At 36.2% G+C, this 27,929-nt stretch overlaps 2 protein-coding genes across 8 annotated transcripts in view; one reads left to right on the forward strand and one right to left on the reverse strand.

Moving 5' to 3' along the window:
• Positions 1-7,834, forward strand: part of PLEKHG7 (pleckstrin homology and RhoGEF domain containing G7) — a 58,860-nt gene extending 51,026 nt beyond the window's left edge. For 4 of the 6 annotated variants that reach the window (XM_045830636.1, XM_045830633.1, XM_045830637.1 and 1 more), the window contains 3 exons: positions 856-1,009; positions 3,990-4,087; positions 5,062-7,834. In XM_045830636.1, coding sequence (XP_045686592.1) covers positions 856-1,009; positions 3,990-4,087; positions 5,062-5,169 — 360 coding nt within the window. In that variant the 3' untranslated portion in view covers positions 5,170-7,834. Of the gene's footprint in view, positions 1-855; positions 1,010-3,989; positions 4,088-4,286; positions 4,959-5,061 lie in introns of those variants that run through there. The other 2 variants (XM_045830635.1, XM_045830638.1) reach the window with 2 other exon arrangements.
• Positions 7,835-7,888: 54 nt separating this feature from the next.
• EEA1 (early endosome antigen 1) overlaps positions 7,889-27,929 on the reverse strand; it is a 144,578-nt gene continuing 124,537 nt past the window's right edge. For both annotated transcript variants that reach the window (XM_045830505.1, XM_045830506.1), the window contains 8 exons: positions 27,350-27,532; positions 17,628-17,813; positions 16,228-16,359; positions 14,661-14,846; positions 13,522-13,760; positions 12,944-13,064; positions 12,252-12,350; positions 7,889-11,574 (listed from right to left, as the gene is read on the reverse strand). In XM_045830505.1, the coding sequence (XP_045686461.1) occupies positions 11,452-11,574; positions 12,252-12,350; positions 12,944-13,064; positions 13,522-13,760; positions 14,661-14,846; positions 16,228-16,359; positions 17,628-17,813; positions 27,350-27,532 (1,269 nt within the window). In that variant the 3' untranslated portion in view covers positions 7,889-11,451. The remainder of the gene's footprint in view (positions 11,575-12,251; positions 12,351-12,943; positions 13,065-13,521; positions 13,761-14,660; positions 14,847-16,227; positions 16,360-17,627; positions 17,814-27,349; positions 27,533-27,929) is intronic.

Below are 27,929 nucleotides of genomic sequence, written 5' to 3' on the forward strand. Positions count from 1 at the left end.
ATTGCAGTTTTGAAACTTAGATTGCCTTTTCTCTTAAATTATCCAGACAAAGAATGTCCGACAAGCTCTGGAAATGTCTATATTCCCATCAAAAACCTGACACTGAGCACAGCCTACCTTCATATCCAATAATGGCTCAAATCTGAGTGCACGAATTAATGGCGGCCCATATATCAATATGTTTATAAGGCAATATTCTGGTTTCATGCCTGACAACCTAACTCCAAAATGAGGAATGTTATCTGCTTTAAATTCCTTGTTGAATTCCTCTGTCTAATAAGTCTGGAGATTTTATTGATTTCATAGGCATAAAAATAACCACCCAGAGAAAACATCAGGTTTCACTTTTTTTTTTTTTTGGAAAAAAGAATGGAACTATTATGTTTTAAATTCCACTCTGCAATTTAATGAACAATACGTGTCATGCAAATCACAATCGTTGACACCCTTTTTAAAAATTCAATATCTTATATATTCAAAATAATTTTGATTATTTACAAATTATAGAGTATGGAATCCACTTAGAGTTCAGGGTTAGACCGCATGGACAGAGCTGGCCAGGATGAGGTCCCTCTCTCATTCATCTCACTGAGGGCTATAGCGAGATACCAGAAATGAAGAGCTTCCCGTTGACGTGATGTGATTAAAATGCTTCCCAATTATAGACATCACACATTTACTCAGATAATTAAAATTAGGTTTCAGAAACACTATGCTTTAAATCACTATGTACTTTGGGGAAATGCTTTTCAAGAAATAGGGAGCTGGATTTCAAGCAATTGTTTCTAAAAAATCGATTTAGGAATGCGTGCCAATGTTTACTTCCTGTTTACGGCATTATCTCTCTGATTTCAGAAAGCTGGAGGCTCAGACACAGGTGTAATGTGTCCTTCACTTACTCCTGAGCTGCAAACGGTAATAAAAGAGGGTGGTTCGTGTACGGTACTCGATCAGCCCATTCCACTCGATAGATTGGTAGTCAAAAGTATCGATCCTCTCCACGTGTCAGGTTTGTGTCAGTTTTCATCATTCCGTTTGTCTGTTTGCCACTGTAGAGTTTTATGTTGGCCTTTTTGGGGGACAGCACGTACACTCAATTTAAGTCCTCGTAAAAGCAAATACTGACTTCCTATGCAGCTGTGTAGCACGCACTCTGCAAACTGGCTGCAGAAGTGTTGGGCTTGTTCTCCAGCGCTTGCATGACCCACTCTGCCACTTGCTGGCTGTGTGAGCAAAGGCAAGGAAATGACGTTTCTATGCCACAGATTCCTCTTGGTAAAATAGAGATAATAATATCTACGCTAGTGCATCATCATAAGAATTAAATGAAATAATGCATGTAAAGCACTCAATAAATGATAGCTATTTTTAGTAGTATTATATCATCACTATTAGTATTCTTGCTATTGATAAATCACTAGTATACCACAACACTCTATGAAAGCCTAAGATATTCTGTTACATAGCAACATAAAAAGAAACATGCCAGAAATAATGTTTGCATATATGTCATGTGTCATAAATAGATGTATATCATTTTTATTCATTTTCAAGCATTTCCTGACTGTCTACAGAAAGCCAGGCACTCTGTGAGTGTCCTGGCGTTACAGAGATGAATAAGAAACAGCCCTTTTCCTTGGGGATCTCTCAGAACAATGAAAGATCAATAACTCCTGTCATGAAAGCCCTGGCACTCAAGGGACTTAAAGGACATGTCAGTCTCTTCAGTGCTGGGTAGTGTTCGGGAGGAAGCAGGTGTCATTCTGCCCTGGGTATAGGCTCCTAGGAGACCAGCTAAAGCCAGGCAGGAGGGGATTGCCTTTCTGTTCCAAGGGAGGGGCAGGAAAAGAGGGGGCACTGCCCATTCCCCTCAATTTGCACCCCTTCGGCCAAGCTGAGTGCATCAGTGGGGACCTGCCATACAGAGCGGCATCACAGTGAATGAATTAGTGGGGGAGCACACACAGTAATGATAATAACAGCAAACATTTATATCATTATGGTATATAACTAAGGTTTTTTCTTTTTAAAAAAATAAAAACAATACCTTTTTAGAACTATACTTCCACCATTTTATTATTTTGTTTTGTTACTACCATTTCTTGCTTCTTTTTTAAAAAATATTTTCCTCATTCCTCTGGTCTATTGCTTTGACTGTTCAGCCCCAGAGACAGAACAGCTGTAGAATGAGAAAGAGTAAAGGGCGAAAAGAGAAGAGATTGAGCTTTGCAGTGACCGAGACGTGATTTCAAACCCTGGCTATATGATTTACTGTGTGACCTTGGGAAAATTAATCTAAATCTGTATGAGGGAATCAGCTGACTTATCTTATATGGTTGCTGTAGGTTTAAATGACATGAAAAATAGCGGGGGTCGGGGGGGTGAGAAGCACCAAAAAGAGAAAGAGAAACAGCACAGTGCTCAGTACCAAACAAATACTTAATGAATGGTGTCAATTATTATATGATTATTCATTATTATATTAGAATGTCGGGGGGAAGAGAGCTATTCCCAACCATGTATTATCTCCTTTTTCATTTTGCAAGCCTAACCATACCAGGTCCTCTTGCTTATGGAGCCCTCGTATCCATATTTGCAAACCAAGTAAGTGAGGGACGCCTTCAGTGACTGAGAACTACAGTCACAATTTTGAGGAATACGGATTCAAAAACCTAGCCAAGGAAAACAACCTGATCTTTAAAGCCTCACTTGCTACAGGGGAATTATAAGGAGAAAAATCAGGGAGGGAGTAAAACCAACATAGCCACATCTTTTTCTTCAGATAGTCATTTAATCAGTTCAAGTCCTCTCACCTCAGAGAAGCTGGACAATTTCATGACCTTGACAGACTTTGTTGTGGTAGGATTTAGGAAGTATTAGGTTTAGATAATTATCAGTATAATGTGTGATACTGGGATAGTTCTTGCAGTTAAAAAAGTAAAAGTCTGGCAATTTCTTCGATTCTGAAGCGAGGCCCAACCTGCCTCAGTGAGTCTGAGTTAAACCCACAGACTCCAACAAATAGAGATAATGACGGTGGAGAAGCACCGGCTTCGAGGGTCAGCCAGGAACGGAGCGCTCTTCTAGTCCCTTTCTCGCCTACTTGATTGGCAAGGACACACCTGGGTTCAACGTGGGTGTGTTTCTAAACATTAGTCAACTATAGCAAGGAGGTATAGGCTGCAGAATGCTATTCTCTGTTGTATTAATAATTCACAGAAGCAGCTTTTACTTTAAGAGCTTCTGCTAATACCTGTATTTATAAAGGAGTCTGTTCTCCCACTCTCTCCTGTCATTACTGAAGAGACCAGCTGGGAAACGACAGGGCAGGCTGTCCTTTCGCAAACACAGAGACCATGCCAATGTTTGTCTCTTTTTGTTTTGTTTTACATTTCACATACTTTGGTGGATGTTGGGTTTTATTTGCGTCCATTGTTTTCATCTTTTCTTACCCTATTGTGAAGCATTCAGGTGGTTTTGTACTTTTGCCACACCTTAATTTGCTTATAACCCTTGTTTTGATGTGGCTTTCTTTTAAATACAAAAATAAATAAAACATTTTTAAAGGAGTGGTAGGGCCCTAAAAAGAAACAATCCCATTGTTTTCCATATTTATATTGTCTATATTTCACACACACACACAATCCTCCCAACACACTAAGCTTCTTCCTTGAGGAGCCCATTTCCCATAACAAGCCATAACTGCTCAGAAAAATTAATCTAACTCCGTACGTGGGAACCAGCTGACTTCTCTTATATGGGTGCCCTGGAAGCTGTTAGCTACGAAACGGTTTTCATATTTAAGCAGGCTCCGTTTGGACACAGTAGTGAAGTCTTGGTTTTGGATTCAGACTTTATTTTGTCATCTACATAAACCTCCCTCCTTCATTAAAAAACAAAAAAACTGTAGGTTCTTAGAGAAGAACTGAGACACTGTTTGGATTTCATAATAAGTGACTTGGCTTTTTGTCTCTGTCATCTTTTTCTAGTCTTTGGGCTGAGAAATGCCTTCCTTGTTCAACATGAAAACCGGTATCGACAGTGCATAGCAGCGTTCTTATTACAAGCCCAAACAGAAAACATCAAAGTATGTATTTCAGTTTTGTAGGTTTTGATTCTTTAAACTTGATGTAAGAAAAAATCTCACCCCAAAGGTGAATGGAAAGTTGTGTGTGTTTCCCTCGCCTGCTTAGGGAAGGGCAGGGGTTGGGAGGTGGGAGGAATGTGAACATGTGGTCTGTCTCGTGCTCAGAAACCGCAAGCTGACAATCCCCTCACATTCACAGAGCTGGCACAGCCTCCCTCGTTTTCTCCTGTGGCAGAAGCTCCAGAACAACCTCTGAGTTGTATAGAGTTTCTGTATGAAATGGGGGAAGGCCTGCTTTGGATTGCACGATTGACTTTAGGACGCTCCAATCAATTTCCAAAATCCCAGTGAGCAAATAACGTGATGTCGACTTCAGTGCGGGGCCACTGCCGCCAGGAGCCATGTCCAGTCGGCTCTCCAACCTTTGAAACCATGCCCCTGTTTTGGGAACAATGGAGGTGGAAATCAGCTGCCTGACTCTGGTTTCTCCATCTTAGAAGTTTCCATTTTTGTCTTTCTTCTAGTAGGCTTTCACCACAGCAACAACAGGGTGGCCAGGCAATAAATGCAATATTGCATTCTTCCTAGGGACGCAGTGTCCTGGGCCATCTCCCATAGTCTATTTTTCAAATTATACCATTGGTTAAGAACTTCTGTTTCCACACAAAACAGAAATTCAATGTTCAAACTATTTATAGTATAGTTAGTCATCATTGATTATTATGGTTCTTTGATTACTCCCATTTATCCCACTTGCATATTCATTTAATCCATTTGCAGAGACAGTGATGATATATTAGATGTAAGGAAGAAAATGGGAGCCATATGCAAACATTTTATTAGTTCTCAGTTTTAAAGAACAAGTCAATAAAGGAAAATATTAATCCAGTTGTGAAAAAATTGTCACATTAACATTCTTCTCTCTCCCCCCGTGTTTGTGTGTGTGTGTGTGGATATGTGTATTTTATTTACAGAAAACATGGATAGCACAAATAACAGCAGCAATCACCTGCTTCACCAAGAGTCAGGAAACCAAGAAAATACCTTTATTCCCATCGGCTGTGGAATCCTCTGAAATTTAGGGACCTAAAACAACCTTTTTAGAAATGAAGCATTAGGGTATCCTTTCAAACTTTTTTAATGCTTAGTGATGAACTAGAAAGAAATGTGCCTTTTAAAGGAATTCCAGAATTTGAGAATTTAAGCTAAGAAAGTTCTCAGTACAGAGGAATAATGGCTGCAACAAATTTGAACTTCTTCAAAGTGAGGAATTTCTTGTCAAGTATGTACTGATATTCAGACTGCCTTAAAATGTTTCAGTCAGGCTGGTGAGAGGCATGAGTGAGGTACAATGCTATTAAAATTTGTAAAGGGTGAGTTATTAGATGAATGGAGGGGCAGGAGGAAAGCATCATTTGTGTCCAGTAGGAGTTCTAGCATCTTTTTTGTGTGTATCTGTAACGAAGCCAACTTTCCTACCTACAGGGCTTGTAAACGTCCCACTGCTTTCCAGTCCTACCTCACACACAATGACACTTCTTTTGATACAGAGTTTGATTGTTCTCTTAATATATTAGGCAATAAATAAGGTCTACGTTTTAATAGTTTCTAAATTCCTATTCTCTAACAGTTTAGTTATCTCAGGTATATTTCATAATACTCTAACTTGGAAATAGAAAATCCCAAAGACTAAATTCTATTATTTTAAAAAAGGAAAAGCAAGTATCTACCTGTTCCAGTTTCACAAGTTAACAATTTTACATGGCAAATTTCTTAGGAATAGTAAGGTATCTTTCTCTAAACTTCATTTTTTGAAGAATAATGGAGTTGTCATAGAAAATATTATGGTTTTGAACAGAATGGGGTTGTTGTGTGTGTTTACCACAGTGCAGCCACTTAATTTAACTTGGCAGGACTCGAAATTTCATTAGAATTTTTATTAAGAAAGGCTTGAATTATTATATTATTGTGGTAGAACATACTATTAACTGTATTTAAGGAACTAGGTCTTATGGTCAGATTATATCAAACGGAGATCCACAAATTTCATTTTTAACCACATGTCATGGATTTCTAAAATGAAAGTCATAAATTGGGCTGCCAGATAAATGATCAACTTAACCCATCTCTTTAAGTTGGAGAACAGGATAGAGAATAGGATGGTGCTTAGGGAAGTCACGTGGGACAGTTAACCGGCAGAGAAAGAGCCCACCTTCCCCGCCGACCCAGGCATGCAGACCACACGGGTGGAGCACAAGGGCCCGAGCGGAGGCCAGGCGCTGCAGTCTTGGAGAGAGGGCCGTGGGCTCCGAGTAATGACGTGACATGTTTGTAGAAGTAAGTGAAAATAAAAGGAAAATCTGGAGAGCAATAACTACTGATAAAGGCTAAAAATAAATGAGGAAAAAAAGACAAAAGGGGAGAACAGACTTCAAGTCAATTCCTAGAGATGGGACCTGGGTGAGACTGAAAGGAAATTATGTTCAGAAGACAATACAGACTAACATAAGAGAAGATGTAGGGAAAAAATATGGCCAAAAATCATACACACACACATATTTAGAAAAAGAAATGAACAATAATCTTGCATGGATTTTTAGATATAAGCCAATTTAGGAGGACAACAATGGACTAGGACTAGGCAATCTCTCAAGATTTCTTTAGTCACATGAGTCCAGTAACTATATATTTATATGCACAAAGAACTAGTTTCTCCCTAAAATGTCATTTGAGAAAAACTGACTAAATTAATATCAAGAATATAAAATAGCTTATATGCAAAGAAATATTAGCACCCCTATGTTCATTGCAGCACTATTCACATAGTCAGATGTGGAAAAAACCTTAATGTCCATTGACAGATGAATGGATAAAGAAAATGTGGGATGTATGTACAGGATGGAATACTGCTCAGCCTGTAAAAAGAAGGAAATCCTGCAATATCTAACAACGCAGATGAACCTTGAGGACATTATATGCTAAGTGAAATAAGCAAGTCACAGAAAGACAAGTACTGTATGATTCCACTTATATGAGATCTCTATAACAAAGTCATAGAATCCAAGCATGAAATGGTAGTTGCCAGTGAAATAGAGAGAGGAGGAAACGAGTAGTTACTAATCAATGCCAATGCATGAAGCTGCAGTTAATCAAGGTGAAGAAGCCCTAGCCATCTTCTGTGCACTTAAAAAGATGTCATGAGGATAAAACTCATGTTGTGTTCTTATGACAGTACAATAAAATTTAAAAGAAGAATATTCTATGTACTTAAACTGGAATTCTATAAAGCTTACAAGAGAACATGTCTAACATGTAATATATTAAGTGCTAGAGGATATACACAGTAAAGTCTTCAGAGTGGAGCATATTAGAGTAAAATGAAAAAACACTCTGGAACTTTGGTTCCTGGGGTTGGGGGAGGGGATAAAAAAAAAAAACAGTGAAAAACAGTGGTATGTAAAGCCTTCACAAGAATATTTTTAAATGGCCACCTGGGTATTAAACTCAGATATATAGTGAAAGAAGCCATTATTTTAATTTTGTTTAATATTTCTTTTCAGTTTTGTTAATTTTCCACAATAATGAATGGAATAAAAAGGAAATGTCTTGAGAAAAATGGCATTAGTAATTTCTTGTGAAATTATAAATTTAATTACTATTCTAAGTTGAACATTAAAGTATATCCACTCCCTATATCCAAGCACAAAGTTCTAACATTCTGTAAATAAATTAATGCAAAATGGTTAATATCTTGCTCTCTTTTTTAAAAATAGACAAAATAATTTGTAGTCATAGAATACATCTAGTATAAAGAAATGTTTTTAATACCATCTTTAACATATTAAAAAAACAAAAGCAACAATTCAATAAGGATCCTTCCATTGATCTTTATACAGATTTAAATGCTGTCATCAGTTACATTTAGAATCAACAACCTTCCAGTCACTGAGTTTAGAAATTACAGTATTTACTGAGCTAAACTCTCTCACAAAATAAGGCACAACAACATGATCACAAGTAGTAAACACAATACAAATAATGAATCCAAAAACTAAACAAGGAAATCCTCATGCGAAAGTATCTACATAAGATATGATACGTGATCCAGTTCAAAGAAGTACAGAATGTCATGGACACTACTGCATCGTGTTACAGTGAATCCATTACTCCTACACTGGAAGAACTTAGCTCTATTTTACACAGTTTTACATAAATTTAGTAAGTTTATGCACAATATTCACATCTGTAACAATAACAAATTGATCATTGAAATTCAGGCGAAGGTCAATTAAGACACACTAATGTGTGGCACATTGTAATTACAGAATAGCATTCATCACGCTCATGTCTAGGAAAACTAAATTGACGGCACATTTAAATCTTATAGATCAAGTCATCCATGGTTTTATAGCCAAAGTGCATTAAAAAAAAATTGCTATAGTCAAATAGATCATGAATATCAAAATATATGATCATAATTTGCTCTCCACTTAAAAGCTGAATATTTTTATGCAAATGCAAGGTTTAAAAAAAGTGGATTTGAAGTTCTCAAAACTATAAAATAATCATAAAGCCTTTTTAAAGAGAAATGGGACACTAACAAATTTGGCAGTTACTATTTAACACTACTGTGAGGAAACTATGAAACTAGCCTATTCCACATTAAGAGGTAGTTGAACAAAAGGTTATTTGTACACTGCTTTGAGGTTTTTGTGTTTGTTTCCCTTGTTTTTCTTCAAAATGAACAAATCCCATACCAGCAGCTTTGTCTACTTTCTATTAAAAAAAATTCCATAGGTACAGTTTACTATCCCCTAACCCAGCAAGACTTGATTTCAGCTCACATTTCTGTGCTGGGGTTTGGAATTCACTAACATGCGATGCTAGTATGTTTTGCATTAGAGCCGAGAGCTGAGACTCCACACGCATTCTAACTCACTAACGAATAGAACCAGCAGACATCTGAACCATAGAGATGATAAGGACTGAGAAGATGACTTTTGTCTGCAGTCTTCCACCCTGAACGCACCTGATATTGTCTACTCTCAGAAGCTAAGCAGAATCGGGCCTGGTTAGTACTTGGATGGGAGATGACTTTTTCAATTAAAAAAAGAGAGAAAACCCTTTCATTTTTGTTTCCAAACACCTAAAATTGGTGAGAGATAACAACAAAAATATTAGGTTTCATTTATATTATTATTAGTACAACAGCCTACAGTAAATTACTCAGGACCTATGAAATGACATTAACTAGATGAAAACTAGAGAATCACTCAGGTACAGTTCTATTTGTTGTCCTTACAATTTTTTTTTTGGGGGGGGTGAATATCGTGGATAGGGGAATACAGGAAAAGGCCTTTAGTGTACACAATTAGGGGATGGAGTTAACAAATATTCTAACCCAGCATAATTCTCATGAAATTTTATTATCTTAAAGAATAAATAGTGGTGCTGTGACTATTTTTTCTAACACATTTATTAAATCCCTTATTTGTAAAAGTACAGAATTAAGATTATTTGACAGAAGTATTTGAAAATAAATAATTTTAGCTCAATTTATATTATCCAAGTATTATTTTTAATGAAGAGCCATCAGTTTTCTTCATTATATGTGCTGAATGTTACATGTTTATCCAAGTCCAGGGCTTCAGTCAGGGTCCTTAATAGATACTAACAATAGGGTTTACTTAAATGGGGTTTTTAAATAATTAAAGGAGTATGTGGCAATCTCTTTAAGTTTATATATATATGTACTAAATATAGTATAAACATTTCATTTCAGCATGATATTTGAAAGCAAGTGTATACTATACACTATTTATTGTAAATGGAATATTAACTGCCTTCCTTTCCTGATATTACTACCAAATAATTGCACTGAAAAAATGTATAACTTTATGTTTCTTCTCTAGAGAGTAATAAACCAACATTAATGACTTCTCTCTTCAGATGTTTTCCAATTTTCCAAATTAATAAGGCTATGATAATTTAAAGTTCAATTTGATTGTTCAGCATACAAATAAGCTAATTTTTAATTATCCTTAATTGGCTGTTCTGTTTCATTTCTAATTGCAACTTTGGGATTCCTAAATATATTGGTTTCTAGTGAAACTATTCTCAAGCCATTACTTCAAGGTAATTTCACAGCATTATTTTTGCAAAGTAAAAAGATTTCCCAGTTAATATGGAACCCAAATTCAGAACCATTTTAAATTTAAGTTCACAATTTTAAAAAATTCTTCCCTATTAGGTAAGAAGAAAATACAAAGTAAAATATTTAATGTCGCCTTATCATTTTGCAGTTTGTTTTCACAAATATAACAAGACTCTGGCAACATCAGTTACTGACTTTAAGATGCAAAAATTATATAACAATTACAGTGAAACTGAGCTATACTTGAGAAGATTAAACCAAATAAAGATGAAAAGCAGATCCACTGAAAAAGCAAAATCATTCCTGAAGATGCTGGAGAGACAAAATGAGGGAATAATAAAAGGCTAATCTCAGAAAATTTTCCATTTACAAGAAATTGAGAATGGGACCATTAGACAATTTCTATTATTCATCTTCCAAATGGGGTGAGGGTGGGAAGTTTTGTAGAGTTCTTACTGGAGATTAATTTGGAGTTTAGAAATGAGAATGAAAAAGAAATATTAACCCTGATTATTACAATACAACCCCAGGATAATAATAAAGTAAGCAAACCAATTTTACACAAGTTTTCATAAAATCTACCCAAGAGACTCTAATATAAGTATTGTTAAAGCAAAAACAATTTTGAATTCATGGTTAATACATATTTCAACACAAAATGTGTTTAGAACACTTAAGTAGTAAATTTATAACATAACAGTGTAACTAAGGCATGGACCTATACATACAAAAAGAGTCAGAAAGTTTCATAGTTCTGTGCGCAACTTCACACAGAGAACATGTGATATATTTAATGTGTTATTGTGCAACATAACGTGACATCATCCATGTACATTTCTGTTCACTAAATTTGGGAGAAAGAAGTTATCGAAGTATATTCATGTCATTTGTGAATAATGAAATTATATTTAAAAAAATACATTGCTATTTTCTGTCCAAAATTTATTTACATTTCATTGGCTAATTCTAAACTTAGTGTGAAAGCTCTTCCAGGGGTTAAACAGAAAAAAGTAATGAACAATGAGCCCAAGTTTCACAAAAATAGAAGAGTTTTACTTGCTATTGACAGCATTCCAAAATATATGAATTCTAATTTGGTTTAGTATTGCAACCACTGTCCAAATCAAATAGTAGTCCAAGACCTCTATTAAGTACATTTATTAAAAATCTAATGTTAGTGTAATATTACTCTGAAGTTTGCAATAACCCATTACCCCTGCAAGTCATTGAAACATGCATCACAGACACGAACAGGCTTCTTGGAAGAAGGAGTTAAGGCATTTTTGGCTGAACACTCAGCACAGAAGATATTTCCACAGTGTCTGCAGTGATGCTGTAGATGACAAAAATGAAATGATTTTAAGCACAGGAACTATACCAAATCCATTATAAAATTAACAATGCTGCAAACTGCACTATGAAGGTACTAACTCTCAAGTGATGAATGTATTATTTAATAATGTAATATTTTAATATGTCAATGTAATTTCTTAGTTAAATGGAATGCTTCCTACTTATCAGATAGTATGCTAAACATTTTATATGAATTTTATCATAGAATTCTCAAAAGAAACAGGAAGCTTTTTAAAGTGTTAATAAACCACCTCTACCAGGTGAAAAAACTATTACTACAATATTTGCCAAATATTTCAGGCATTCCTTCAATAGGAATAAAAACTTAAAACATCACATAATGGTATTGTTTAGAAAATATTTTTTATCTCTGCTTTTTCTTCCTTTAAAAGAACTCAACGATGACTAAAACATTAGTGTTTAATACTGGCGTGCTGATTTGGAAAATGATTATTCCAGAGAGTAACTCAGTAAGAAGGCAATGACTGAATTCAAAACTAAAATTGAAATACACATGCTAACCAGAAACTAAATTTAATTATTCTATGTAGTTGTACATTAACCAAAAAAATTGAAATTTGTTTTAACCTGTCAAAACATCAACTGTCACTGAGGAAGAAAACCCAGAACCACAGCAATGTGAACAAAATCATTTACCCGTCTCACTGTCACTGAGAAGCCTTTCCCACAGGCCATACAGTTTTGTACTTCATTGTCTTCAGCCCACTTTCTATTCAATGCTTGCGTATGTTTGATCTATTAAAAACAAAGTTTTGATATACTGTAATATTGACTTTTTAAAGAATGATGGATATTTTCTAATTTGGTGCTTTAGTTTAATAAAATTTTGACTATATATACCATGGGATAAAATTTTAATAATCAGAAATACTTCGATAAACTTCCATTATCAAAGGCTGCTACATTCTTAAGTCTGAATGATAGACAGATAGACAGGTAGGTAGGTAGAGTAAATCAAATTTTATTCTCTAACCTTTGGTGATTTCTTACCCCCTCTAATGCTAACAATCAATCCTTCCTTGGGACTCTGAGCACATACTCAGTCCACTTCTTCAACACACAGCAGCTCATCCATTCCTTGTGGCTCTTAAAATTTTCCCATTACTGACATTCCATGCATGACATGGCTCTCTCATTATTGCTGCAGTCTCTCAGACAAGTTCTTTCTCTCTTATACTTAATTACTCATAGCATCTATAATACTGCCACATGGACAGCAGCCACTCAAAAGTATTTATTAAATATATGAGATTTCTTTAAAAGGGTTGAAATATGCTAGAGGTAAACGCTAGACTAAAAAAACTGCATCCCACTGCCATGTGACTCACTTGAAGGGACTGATTTTCTCTGCCCAGCTCCTGCACTGCAGCGGTTGTATTATCCAGCTTTCTTTGCACGTCTAGTACTTTGGTTTGAAGCTTTTCTATTTCACCTTCTCCTTTAAGACATCTAGAACAGATTGCAAAAAAGTCATTAATTGTTTGAAAGTTATTAAAGTCCCTTTTAAAACATAGATAATTAATTACTTTAGTAACTTTAAATAGGATACATTAATTTCAACAATCTGATTGTTTTAAGAATGAGTTTTTATTGAATGGCTACTCAAATTCCTGCAGAAGCTATGCACTTTTCTTTTTCTTTTTTTTAATTTTATTTTAATCATTGTTCAAGTACAGTTTTCTCTTTTACTCCCAATCCATCCCCCCTCCCTACCCTCCCCACCTCCCTCCTATTACCACCCTCCCCCTAGCTTTTGTCCATGTGTCCTTTAAATTTGTTCTTGTGAACCCTTCCCATTATCCCCTGAAGCACTTTTCTTAAGACTCTTCTATTTAAAAAAAATGTGGAACGTGACAGTCTTATTACTTAGAATTAAAATAAACTAATTTCACTAGACATCAATCACCGTTCTAGCAGTGCTCTCCTCTCATCTTGGTTGTTCTGAACCGTCGCCTCCAGCACTGCGATTTCACCCCGCAGGTCATCCGTCTGCTTCTCCAGCTCGCTGACTCTCCGCTGACTGGACTGCCACTCCTTCTTCACCGTGCCCAGATTTTCATTTAACGCTGTAATCTGCATGGTAAGCTTAGCTTCATTTTCTTCATTCTTCTTCATTTCTACTTCTTTTTCTTTTATTTCAGAATGCTGAGAAAAGGAAAAACAATGAGAAAAAAAACCTATTACAGGAATAGTGCAAAATAAATTTTAGTTCTTTAATTTAAAATAGTGGCAAGATACTACTTCTTCAGGAAAGCAGCAGGAAAATACATTTCATCGTACACTAATAAAATTGATTCCATAAACATGTTTAATTTGAATTGGTTCAAAGGCCATAATGCTGAAACGATGGTCAGCAAATCTCTTTCAGAACAAGCCGAAGGAGAGCAATTTGAGGTTCCCCTTCCCACTAGGGCAGGAAAAGAACACATGGTGATGGGGGGACAAAGTGCCCCAGAGACAAAGCCAGCATTTTCTTCTGTCTCAAATTCCACATAAATCCTTTTGTCTCTCCCAACCTGTCAAAAACCAATAAAAACCCTTCTGTGAATTTGGAATTGCAATTCCTCAACTAAAACATTTAGTAGTCAAGTTACTTGAGGATATTTGGACTTCAATTCAACAAAGGAAAGCCAAATGCTTCCCATTTGGCATCCACAACTTTGGGAATGAAAAGTAGACTTGGGCATCACAATCTTAAATGTAGGTTTACATTCTCCTTTATCAACATTCACTTTGAATAAACAAACGAGTTGAACATGATTAGCATTAATCCCATTTACCTCAATCTACACAGTTGTGGGTTTTTCTGGCACTGAAAATGGTTTGTTTTTTTTTTTTTGGAATCATGTTTTATTGGATTTTCATCTATATAAACCAATATAAACTAAAATATATATTTCCAGTAGTACCTCAGTCATTTAAACAAATCAGATCTCTTAAATAAAAATTAAAATGTTAAGTGAATATTCTAGGTAGAAAAATCCTCTTAAGTACTGATTTAAAAAATCAATCACAAAACGCACCTCCCAGTATTAACTTACTGACCAATTTAGCTTCCTTCTCAATAAATTGTTTCTTCAGCTCATCTTCTTCCTTTTTCACCTGCTCTTTTAGCATTTGCTGATTCCTCTTCTCCTGTTCAACGGTTGCCTTCAGGGAATCTACTTTCCCTTGAAGCTCTAATTTCTGCTGAATCAGAAGCTGTTTGGCTTCCTTGAGATTTGTTAACTCCTATTTAAAGAGGCCAAAAATAAACCATCCTTCATAGTAAATATTTCAAATACAGCTGAAATATATACGAGTTTTATTCTCTTTTCTAAATTCTTAAAGTTCAGTATTTCAAATAATTGTTTAAAAAGATTCAAGATGGCACATATGCATATATATCCACATATGCATGTGTGAAACAGACGGACAGCCTGCAGAGGGGAGAATGAGAGGACTGGAAGTGATTAGCCAAAGAATACCTATGCACATATGCACAGCCCATGGACACAGACGACAATGTGGTGAAGGCTGGGGAAAGAGTGGAGGTGGGGGCTGGATGGAGGGGGCAAAGTGGAGGGGAAATGGGAGACATCTGTAATAGTGTCAACAATTTTTAAGAAAAATAAATAAATAAAAATAAAACAATAACATTATTTAGTTCCTGCTCAACAGTCATTTAAATTCAAGTGGTACTTTGCATACAGGTTTTGATAGAAAAATTTCTACCCTCTATTTCCATTTATTCACTTAGCAAGTGTTTAATGGTCGCCATTTAAGCATCATACACTTTGTTAGGTTCTGAGGATTTACACAAAAATGAACTGTATACATTAACTGCTTTAAGGAAGTCAGTCTGGAAGAACCTAATGACATAATATGGAGATAATTAATTATAAAGCAAAATTGTAATTATACTGATAGACATAGCAGGTAGTATGAGAGCACTTGAGAGAATCTAACCTTTTTCTAAGAAAATGAATAACATTTTTCAGAGCAAATTATAAACAATTAATTTCTTTAAATAGCACCCTAGTTTTGCTTATGACAAGAAAAATATTCAAGAGATTATTAAAGGACTTTACAAAGAAAACAGCTGAAGAAACAGAATTCCTTAAAAATCTTAATTCTGCCCTGGCTGCTGTGGCTCAGTGGACTGAGTGTCGGCCGGTGAACCAAAGGGTTGCTGGTTCAATTCTCAGTCAAGGCACAGGCCTCAGTTGTGGGCCAGGTGCCCTGTTGGGGGTGCTCGAGAGGCAACCACACATTTATGTTCTCTCCCTCTCTTTCTCCTTCTCATTCCCTCTCTAAAAATAAATAAAATCTTTTTTAAAAATTTTAATTCTAAAGTCTTACATATTTTGAAGTTTACTATCTACAAGCAGAATTTTCTAAATCAATAGTAGCTCTCTTGATTATCATCTCAACAAAATCTAAAATTTTAAGGTTACTTTGTTTTATTCAGTAACCTGAAAACAAACATAACATATTGTCAGTATGTACATTGATATTATACAAGAGTATTCTTGAGACCAAAAGAATTTTTCAAAAACAACATATATATACATCTAAATCTAAGCAACAATAATACAATGTTGAAGGAAGATCAATGATTATCTTAATATACCTTTATGCTTTCTTGCTTATGGAACTTGAGTTCTTCACTCAGTTTAGAAATTTCTTTTTCTTGTCTACACTTAATTTCTTCTATTTCTGCCAATTTAGATTTTTCATTTACTAGTTCTTTTTCTTTCAGTGACTGCAGAAAAAAGATGTATTAAAAATAACTTTAAAGTACATACTTAACTGATAATTAATGTTATCAAAATGACGGCCACCACTTATAACACTTTCTCTTCCTCTTTCTACCTAAGTTAACATGAGTGAATTACTTACCTTCTCTTGCCTCCATGTCCTTATTTATACAATATGAACAATAAGATCATTATAAGAATTAAATAGTTAGAGTTAATAGTATAAAATGAATAGTGACTAACCAAGTAAGAATACTATAAAATTTAGCCAAAACTACTATTCTTACTCTTATTAATACTCCTATTATTACTATTATTATTTTTACATAAAACACCTAAGCTAGTAGTATTATATATTATCTAATTTAATCTCTATACTGGGTAGCTCTTTTTAATCCTCATTTTATAGGTAAATGAACAATGCTTTAGAGAAGTTGGATAACCTATTAGAGGTGAAACTAAAACAAGTTTTAACTAAATTATAGCCCTTGCAATTAAAGGCCTATAAACTATAGTTCTGTCAGAATTTTTTAAACTTAAAGCACATATCAAGAATTAATGATTTTACCAGCCTCACCCTCACAAAAATATCACTCAATTTTTTTAATTAGAGAGAATTTCAGGAATGATACAATTTATAATTACCAAGCACTTCAGGAATTGCACGCTTTAGAATAATATCCTATCAGCTGATGGAAATAGAATACTTTAATTATGAAACCAAAAAAGTGTTCCCTAGAAGCTGAACTTCTCTTTTATATAGAACTTTAACTGAATTTTAAATGTACTGGTCATATAATACAATGTTTTACATTTTATAACTTAGCATCTTTTATTAAAAATACACCCATACTTCCTCTTAGAAAAAGCTAGTTCTTAATTTTAGGAATTTTTAACAAGCTTAAGAATTATTTCTAGACCTTTTATTATCTCATTCCCACATCTAGAGAACAGCGTATTTATGAGAAATAGTTGAGGGGATATAATATATGTTTTTGAATAACTAAGGATCTATCATATGAAAAATAGATTCGTTTATAAAACCAAAAATAGCAGTATTAAAAATGGATGGAAATAAAAGGAAGTTATTAAGAAGTACTTCCTAAAATTAAAATTCCAATTATTAAAACTGTTTTATCAGAAGTTAAAAGTCCATCTGAAAGAGTAGTTGAAAATGAAGGTGATGCATGCATTGAAATCAGGAGGTTTGACTGGATGATCTCCAAGGCCATTTCAACCCCAGGACTCTGGATTTAGTCTGAAAATGAAATACCTTTTCTCTCTGAATATCTTGCAGTGATGTGCACTGCTCCTTTAATTGCTGTTCTTTCTTTGTGATATCCTGCTCCAAAGTCGCCTTGGCAGTCTTTAGTTCTTGAATCAATTTATTTTGGTTTCCAATCTGATTTCTGTTTGAAATCAAGTCCTCCTGTGCTAGAGAAAGCTTCTCTTCTATGGACTTATAAAAAACAATTTCCCAAAATTATTACATGCCATTGTCTTTGCAAATTTCAACAGAAACATAATAATTAACATAAGCATAGATGAAAGCAATAAACTATAAAAAGATAGTATGTTATGCCCTTCAGCAAAATCATATAGAGGGAAAAATGCTATATAATTAACTCCTTGCCTATGGGAAACATTCAGAGGGTAAAATACTTAATAAAGCTGAAGTAATTCCAAAATCTCTAGAAATAATCTATAAGTACTTACTGGATAAGTGATACAAAAAAATATCAAGTAAATAGGAACTATATCAAACACACTCAGAGAATATACACATGATTAGAGAGAAGACGTAGAGAGACATGAAAAAAACTAAAGAGAGATGCAGTTAAACTCTGTGTTATGTGCACATATAGGGTAGGGCAAAAGTAGGTGTACAGTTATTCATATTAAAAATAATACAATAATAAATAATAAGAATAAACTGTTTTGTGCACGTTTTGTAGAATCTGCGATTTCCCCTGACATGCTAAAACCTTTAATAAATAAAAAGTATCAAAACAAAACTGTATTTTACATCTGCCAACCTGATGAAGGGAACTAAAAGAGGAAAGTCCACCGGACAGCAGAGGCTCTATTTCTGATAAGGCCATCACCCCCTACTCCTAACTTCCCACCTGTGGAGTGGATGCAGTGTTGTCAGTTAACATAGGTCACAGTTATTGACTGTTCTAAGGCCCATATGGCTTGAGAAGCTGATGATGGGGAAAAAGGCAAGCTTTTTGACATATTAGGTTTCATTTAGGGGCAGATATGGTAAAAGGTGGGTAATAGAAATGGCAGGAACCTTGGCACTCTGAGCTGCTACTGATAAGAATCAGCAGACAAGGGAACTAACTCAAAGATACTCTTCCATGATCTAGAAGAAGTTCACCTTTCTTATTCTAGAGATGCAGTTCCCTTAAAAAGAAAGCAAAAGATACAATTCAGATAGGATCCCTGCTTGTTAGACTTGGCTAAAGTAAGCATCCAATTAAAAAAATAGATTTAAATAAATAAATACCTTGTTTAAGGGACTTCTTAAGCTTCCTAAAAGAGAAAGTTTATTCCTACAAATAGTTCAGTTCAGAAGTCTGGCTGATGTAAATTAAATTTCTACTTTCAATGGTGTCCAGTAGAACACAAAAAAACAACCCTAGAGCTTCTTTATTCAGGAAAAACCTAAAGTCATCTAGTCCTTTATGAATCAAGCAGCTAACCAACAATTAAGTTTACTACTGGAGTAGGTCCGAGGGTATAAGGTTGTCCTTGACTAAAGCAGATGACTATGTAGCCTGAAAAACAGAACCAGAATGTAAAACAGAAGCAGAACAAGGCAGCAGAGCATTTGCTATGTGCCAAATGCACAGAAAAACGACAAGTGTGAGAGATTTCTGTACAATGTTTTTTACAGAAGGCTTGATGTAAAGGAGTGAGAGTGATTTCAGATAAAAGGGATAAAATTTTGACAACACCTAATCCATATATTCTGTAGCAGGGTGTCAAACTCATTTTCACCAGGGCCACGTCAGCCTCACGGTTGCCTTCAAAGGGCTGAATATAATTTTAGGACTGTATAAATGTAACTACTCCTTAACTAGGGGCAAGGAGCTCGGCACTGCTGCCCAGCAGAAACAGGGTGCTGAGCCAGATGAAACAATGTGGAGGGTTGGATTCGGCCCATGGGCCTTGTGTTAGCCACCTGTGGCCTGCAGCAAATGTGATTAGGTAATGGAGGCTAAGGAATCCCAAGCCTTGCTAGAAGGAGAAAGTAACAATACCCCCGATCTCTGACCACAATAATTCCAAAATGCTCATGGTTTAAAAAAGCCTGTAAAATTTTAAACTCACAAAAATCCAGTGAATAAATCTTTAAAGTCAAGTTCAAAATCTGGACTACTCTTTTTCTGAAGATGTCAACACATATTGCTCTACCTTGCCTCTAAATATTTATCTGTGGCATTCAGTGGTATACTGACATATATTTTAAGTGTTCCATTGGTTTCTTATTGCAGAACATGTTATTTTCATCTGCTCAGAATCTCTTCCCTTAAGAAACTCCTCTCTTTCATTCAATGGTTTAGTTGGGGCTATCTTCAAGCCACCCCACTCCCACTGGAAGAGGCAAATCCCTTAGTACATCAACTACCAGCCTTGCCTCCGAACAAATACCCCAATCACATTACAGTGCTATAGCTAAACAAGAATTTCTGAAGTGCTCTGTGATAGCTTTAGTGGGTTTTTTGTTCATTCAACAATTTTTTCCTTTCTTCTTTCAAAATAAAACTTTAATTTTTAGTTAATATTTTCTTGATAACTGATAAAATGACATAAGGAAGAATACTAGGCTAAGAAGATTTATATTAATTCTGAACTTAACCTAGAATTTTCACTTCACTCAGGCTGTGAAATTTACAGTTAAAGTCCACTTCTACCCTTCCACAACAACAAAGAATAGCACATAGCACAGCCAGTCGGAAATACCCAGTCAACAAACTTAAGTATTGCACAAGTAATCCAGCAGGTGGGGCTACAGGCATAACCATCTATCTTCCATTCTGGTGTCTTGGTGTACGCCCTCCACCCACAGATGGCAGCCTTGCCTTAGGTAGATGTCATGTTATAAGGTTCTGAACCCTTTCTCTTTGATACACAAGATCATATAACATCACTTAAGCAAAAGAAAGTCAATGACTGATAACTCTCTCTTATGCTGGCCTAGAATATCATTTGAACTTCCCTAGGAATTTGCTTCGTTTTTAAAAAGTTAACTTCCTAAGTAGTTCAGACACTTCTGATTTTAGAAACATTAGTATAGAATTAATCATATTCCTATTTATTAAAAAATTCTAGTGACATGATAAAAGAATATTTAAAAGGCTATGAATCAGGTAAATATTTAAAAGGCTATGAATCAGGTGAATATTTAAAAGGCTATGAACTGGTGTCTGATCATGGTCCTGTTATTGTGCAGCACCAGGCCTGTCACAAACCAAGCTGGGCCTCACTCTGCTCAAGGAGGCTTTGGAAGGGAGGGGCTCTCATGGTCTCTTAACAGTTGCAACACTCCACAGCAGATTCAGCCCTCTGCCTTTCACCTTCTGCCCATATTTACATTTGAATGATTCTTTCATGTATAAAAATATTAGTCTATGATGTAGCTTTCAGGAACAATAAAAATAGTTGTTGGCTTAATGGAAGAATATTGATTTAAGAGATCTAAGTCCTGTTACTATGTTATATTCTTGGGTAAAATACTTTCATCTGAAAAAAAGAGTGATTTCTCTAGGACTTCTATGATCAGTCAAGTTTCATCTTTTCTATCAACTAAATGCCCTTCAAATTCAGCCATATTTTCTAGCCTTACTATTACTAGCCCAAGCTGCCACCATCTGCAATTGGACTACTGCAAAGTCTCTCCTCTAGCCTCTACAATCCATCCCCTACCCTATAGCTAGTCATTGGCCTAAACACAAATCTGAACAAACCCTGTCAGTGGTTCCCTACTGCCTTTAAAATAAAGTCCAAACTCTTCTACAAACATTTCCTTGAGTTTCAATAATGTAAAGAAAAAAAAAATTTAAAGCTACTTGGCATAGAAATAAGACACTTTCTATATTTCAGATGGTATTGCTTTTCTTATAAAAACTATTACTAATTTTGAATAAATAGATAGATATAAAGTCTACCTGTCGGCACTGCAAAAATTCTTTTACCTAACTTCCTATTTCTGTGTCAATCATTAGTCACCACCGACTCCTTGCAGCCTGTATGTGTTTCAGCCCTTCTGTTTTATCTTGTCTCTCTCATAAATCTCTTCTGTTTCATCCCCTTTGGCCTTGAGCCTAGTTATAATCAACTCACACCTGGATTACTGCAATGTGTGGAGGAAGGAAGGGAGAGAGCCTCTTAACTAATCTCCCTAACAGAAGTGGTCCTAAGTCTAGTTGGGGCTGTCTGTGTACCACTTCCAGGTTAAGCTGCCCAACATACTATTTTCTTCATTTTACTCTTCTGTTGAGATTCGTCCTTTTCCCTCCAAATAGCATCCTTGCTAGGCATCTAAAATACTTCACAATTAGAATACTTCACAATTTGATCCCAACCTTTTAAATCTTCGCTCCCAAACGCAAACCAGCACTCTAGCAAGCTAAGTGTGTTAACGATCTCCTGGCTTTGCTCATTCCCTCTGCAACAGCTTTTCTCAAATGAGACCCTGCATGAAATGATCTTTCTCAAGACATTCCGTGTATTCAAATTCCATGTGTTCTTAAGGACGTAGTCCAATCCTACCTCCTTCATAAAGCCTTCCCTATGCCAGAAGCCTATGAATAAAATATAGACTTAGTATATTTATACATGATTTATATATATATAAAACATAAATATTCTATGATTTTCAAATTTTTCAATAATGCACTTTAAATTAAACAAAAAAATTTAAACATAAAAAACAAAAATTATATTTCACTAAAAAGGAAAAAAGAAAAAGAAACAGATAGACTGAACTGGCTTAATCCTCTAAGAGAGAATATAAATGTTGCATTTCCCTCAGAAAACTGATACCTTAATGCTACATAACTTATTTACCCTTTTTCCATATCTTACATTTTAATAAACATGATACTTTATCTAATAATATAGCATTCCATGTGTTTTAAATAATTAAGCATAAATTTACTTTGAGCTATAATTTCCTTATTAATTTAGAGTCTTAGGAAGGTAGAAAATATATAAAACTAAAGTCAATATTGCCTGATAAGTAATGATAAATCTGCTTTTGACTTCTGGCCAAGAAGGAAGAGTAGGTAGATATGCTTTGCTTCCTTGAAAAGCAAAAGAAGAACAGGCACCAATTTAAAAACAAAAAAAAAACAAGACTGCCAGAAAATTGAACTGTATGGAAGTCCAACAATCAAGGAGTTAAAGAAGAAACATTCATCCAGACTGGTAGGAGGGGTGGAGACGGGCAGTCTGGGCAGAGAGGACACAAGGCAAGGCAGTACAGCAGGTGGGCAAGGTGGTGGCTGGTGGACCAGATGGCCTCACATTCATGTGTGGATAAGCCGGGAGAAACTAGGGAGTGAGACACTGCAACCCAGGGCTCCAGCATGGGAAGGAAAGCCCCAAAACCTCTAGCTGTAAAAACATGTGGGGGTTGCAGTGGCGGGAGAGGCTCCCAGTCTCACAGGAGAGTCCATTAGAGGGACCCATAGGGTCTTAGAACATTCACAAACCCACCCACCCAGGAATGAGCACCAGAAGGGCCCAATTCACCTGTGGGTGGTGGGGATGTAACTGAAAACATGACAAGAGCTGAGCAAGTGGCATGGTTTCATCTCTGACCCTTTCCCCATATACAGCACCACAACACAACAACGTGGATTGCCCCACCCTGGCAAATACTTAAGGCTCCACTCCTTGTAATGTTCTTGGTGCACCAAGACAAAGAAACATGACCCAAATGAAAGAGCAGATCAAAACTCCAGAAAAAGAACTAAGCAACAAGGAGGTAGTCAACCTATCAGATACAGATTTCAAAACATTGGTAATCAGGATGCTCACAGAAATTATTGTGTACAGCTGCAAAATAAAAAAGGAATGAAGGCTATGCAAGGTGAAATAAAGAAAAATATGCAGGGAACCAACAGCGAATGGAAGGAAACCAGGACTCAAATCAACAATTTGGAACAGACAGAAGAAATAAACATTCAACCAGAACAGAATGAAGAAAGAAGAATTCAAAAAAATGAAGAGAGGCTTAGAAATCTCTGAGACATCTTTAAACATTCAAAAACCTGAATAATAGGGTGTCAGAAGGAGGAGAAGAAGAGCAATAAATTGAACATTTATTTGAAAAAATAATGAAGGAAAACTTCCCCAGTCTGGTGAATGAAACAGACATACAGGTCCAGGAAGCTCAGAGAGTCCCAAAGAAGTTGTACCCAAGGAACAACACACTAAGACACATCATAATTAAATTAGCCAAGTTTAAAAATAAGGAGAGACTCTTAAAAGCAGCAAGAGAAAAGGAAAGAGTGACCTTTTATTTTCAAAGGAGTTCCCATAAGACTGTCAGCTGATTTCTCAAAAGAAACCTTGCAGGCAAAAAGGGGCTAGAAAGAAGTATTCAAAGTCAGGAAAGGCAAGGACCTACATCCAAGACGACTCTATCCAGCAAAGATATCATTTAGAATGAAGGGCAGATCAAATGCTTCCCAGATAAGGTCAAGTTAAAGGAGTTCATCATCACCAAGCCCTTATTATATGAAATGTTAAAGGGACTTAACTAAGAAAAAGAAGAATTTCAAAACTATGAATAGTAAAATGACAATAAACTCACAACTATCAACAACCAAACCTAAAAACAAAAACACAAATAAAAACAAAACTAAGCAAACAACTAGAACAGGAACAGAATCACAGAAATAGAGATCACATGGAGAGTTATCAGCAGGGAGGGGGAGGGGAGAGAATGGGGGAAAGTTACAGGGAATAAGAAGAATAATTGGCAGGTAGAAAATAGATGGAGTGGTTAAGAATAGTACAGGAAATAGAGAAGCCAAAGAACTGATATGTATGAACCATGGACATAAACTAAAGGGAGGAATGCTGGAGTGGGAAGGTACAGGGTAGAGGGAGATAAAGAGGGAGAAAAAAGATGAAACAGCTGTAATGGTATAATCAATAAAATATTCTTAAAAAATTGCTTTCATTTTCACAAGTAGTTTACATTTAAAACTCCTTAGAATTCCTAACTGTAGTATATTTTAAAGTTTATTTTTCACATAAAAACAGCAAAGTTTGTAGATAAACTAATAATATAGCAATAAACACATTTACAAATTTTTTACTATTACAGATATGTTATTTTAAATGTTTATACACATTTTATTATAAAACAATTTCACTTTTAAAGTGCATGTTACATCAGAAGTAAAAGTTTAACAGGAAACAAGTCTGATTTCTGGTTAAAATGGAGGCATAGAGAAACACAGCTCACCTCCTTGCACAACCACATCAAAATTACAACTAAAATATGGAATAACCATCCATCCCTCAGAACAATCAGAAATCAAGTTGAATGGAAGTCTAACAACTACAGAATTAAGGATACACATTCACCTAGACTGGTAGGTGTAGTGGATAAAAAATTTGTGGGAGATACATCAGGAGTGAGGAGTTCCAGCCCCAGCCCAGGGCTGGAACCTAGGGTTCCAGTGCCAGGATGGTAAGTCCCCATAATTTCTGGCTGCAAAAACTCTTTTGGAGCCCCAGGAAGTTCTTCTTAAAGAACCCACACACGGACTTGCTCAGATTCAATCCCTCTGAGCTCCAGTACCAGGGCAGAAGCTTGAAAGGCACCAGTGGCATATGAGGAGGAAATGAAGTGTCCAGCATTAAGGCAAGAGCTGAGGGACAGCTTTCTCCTAGATGGAAAGGTGGGCAGAGGCCACTGTCCATCTTCTGAACCTTCCTGCCACAGAGCCACAGAGCCACAGAGCAGGCATGTTGAGGCCATATCTGAGACTCAATCAACCTGGTTAACACTGTTTGCCCCACTCTGGAGATCGCCTGAGGCTCTGTCTCATCCTACTGCCAAGCCCACCCAAGCTGTTAACAGTGGCTTTTCCATATGAGTGGCTGATCTTGGCTCATGCTTCAGAACTTCCTCAATCCTCTCAAGCAAGCAACAGCTGGCCTCAGTAAACCCCCAATCCCCGTACCTCTTGCTAAGTGACTCCAGGCCAAGCACTAGCAGCAGCCAACCTAGATTCACAGTGTACCTCTTGTTCAGTGGCCCCAGGCCCAGTACTAGCAGAAGCCAACCTAGGTTCACAGCTTGGCTTTGCCTGGCCTCAAGCCCAGTACAAGTAATGGCCATCTCAGATTGCTTTATAACTAATGCAGGGTGGCCCCAGGCAGAACACAGATGTGGGCTGACCTTGGACTGCACAACCTGGAAACCCCAGAGCCTATGTACTCAGTGGACAGCTACAGACCACGTTAGCGCACCAGCTCCCTGCCCTGCACAGCTGATGCTCCATGAAGGGTGGAGTTGATGGTCGGTGGTCAAAGCCAGTCCTTGCAGCTGACTGGCCTGAGTAAATCCCTCCCCTTGACCTGCCAATGGCACTTGAGGCTCAACTACAAGAGGAGGGTGTACTCAGCCCACAGGAAGGGTATACCTCAAGTACCCACCTTGGGTGATAGGGGATGCTGTGCCACAGGACACCTATTACATTAAGCTATACTACCAACATAGGGAACCACAGCAGTTCTACCTAATACTTAAGAAAAAAAAACAGGGAGGCTGCCAAAACAAGGAGACAAAGAAACATGGCCCAAATGAAAGAAACAATCAAAACTCCAGAAAAAGAGCTAAACAAAATAAAGACAAGCAATCTATTAGATGCAGAGTTCAAAACACTGGATATAAGGATGTTCAAGGAACTTAGTGAGGACCTGAATAGCGTAAAAAAGATCCAGTAAGAACAATTTACAAGGAAATAACAGTAGGGTGAATAAAGCTGAGAATCAAATCAATGATTTGGAACACAGTGAAGCGAAAAACAACCAATCAAAACAACAAGAAGAAAGAATCCAAAAAGAAGAGGACAGTGTAAGAAGCCTCTGAGACAACTTCTAGCATTCCAACATTTGCATCATAGGGGTTCCAGAAAGAGAAGAGAAAGCAAGAAATTAGAAATGTATTTAGAAAAAATAATGAAAACTTCCCTAATTTGGTGAAGACGATAGACATGCAGGTCCAGGAAGCACAGAAAGCCCCAAACAAGATGGATGCAAAGAGGCCCATTTCAAGACATATCATAATTAAAATGCCAAAGATTAAAGATAAAGAGAGGATCTTAAAAGCAGCAAGAGAAAAGCAATTAGTTACTTACAGGGGAGTTTCCATTAAAAAATCTGTAGGCTAGGAGCGGGTGGCGAGAAATATTCCAAGTCATGAAAAGCACGGACCTACAGCCAAGATTGCTGTATCAAGCAAAGTTATCTTTAACAACTGAAGGGCAGATAAAAAAGTCCAAAACAAGAAAAACCTAAATGAGTTCATCACTACCAAACTGTTATTACATGAAATGTTAAGTGTTAAAGAAAATGGTTGTCAGTGGGACGGAAGTCTGAGGGAATGGGTGAACAGGTGAGGGGATTAAGAATTACTGATTGGTAGTTACTGAACAGCCATGGGGATGTAAAATACACTATGGGAAATGCAGTGCCAAAGAACTCATACGCATAACCCATGAACATGAACAATGATGGGGGCATTACCTGAGGGGGTGGGGTGTGTTGGGCAGAGGGAGGCAAAGGGAGAAAAAATTGGGACAACTATAGTAGCATAATCAATAAAATATAATTAAAAAAAGAAAACATGATACTCCACAAATATTAACATTCCGTTGTCAACTTGTGTTGAAATCAATCATTTACTGAAGGTCTATAAACAACTTACAACTTTTTATAAAAAAATATAGTTTACTATACCTTAAGATCTTGCCTTGTGGCAAGAAGTTCAGATTCCTTTCCATAGAAATCAGACTGAAGCTGTTTTAGATTTTCCTGATTTTTTTCATAGGTGTTTTGTAACACAGACATTTTCTCCTTCTCTGCTGCAAGTTCCTGCACTGCTTGGCTTGACTGCTGCTGTAGTTTTTTCTCAAGCTCTGTCTGAAACATACAACAGTTATTTAAAACAGTATGTAAACCAAAAACCAGTTACAAGTAGAAAGTGAAATCCACACAACTAAGAAGATTCTTGAGAACAAAGTGAATTGCAACCAAGCCCTATATTTTTTCTACTTTAATAAAGAGTAACGTATGTACCATATAGTTACAAACTTAAAGAATTACAAACTCCAACATGTTCAAATTTCAAAACCAAAAAAAAATGAAAGAGCAATTAAATAAGGAAAAAAAGCATTTTAATGGGAAGCCTTAAGTATCAAAGTCTCAGGAGACGTGTGGGTAACAACCACATTCTGAGGGAAGACATTGTGAGAGAGGCTGTGGGAAATACCAAGAGCTGAAGTTAAACTGAACAAAGTTTGTACATGAAAGAAATTAA

The sequence above is a fragment of the Phyllostomus hastatus genome, unplaced genomic scaffold (genome assembly GCF_019186645.2).
Source record: "Phyllostomus hastatus isolate PE091 unplaced genomic scaffold, TTU_PhHast_1.1 phas_contig_152, whole genome shotgun sequence".
NCBI lineage: Eukaryota > Metazoa > Chordata > Mammalia > Chiroptera > Phyllostomidae > Phyllostomus > Phyllostomus hastatus.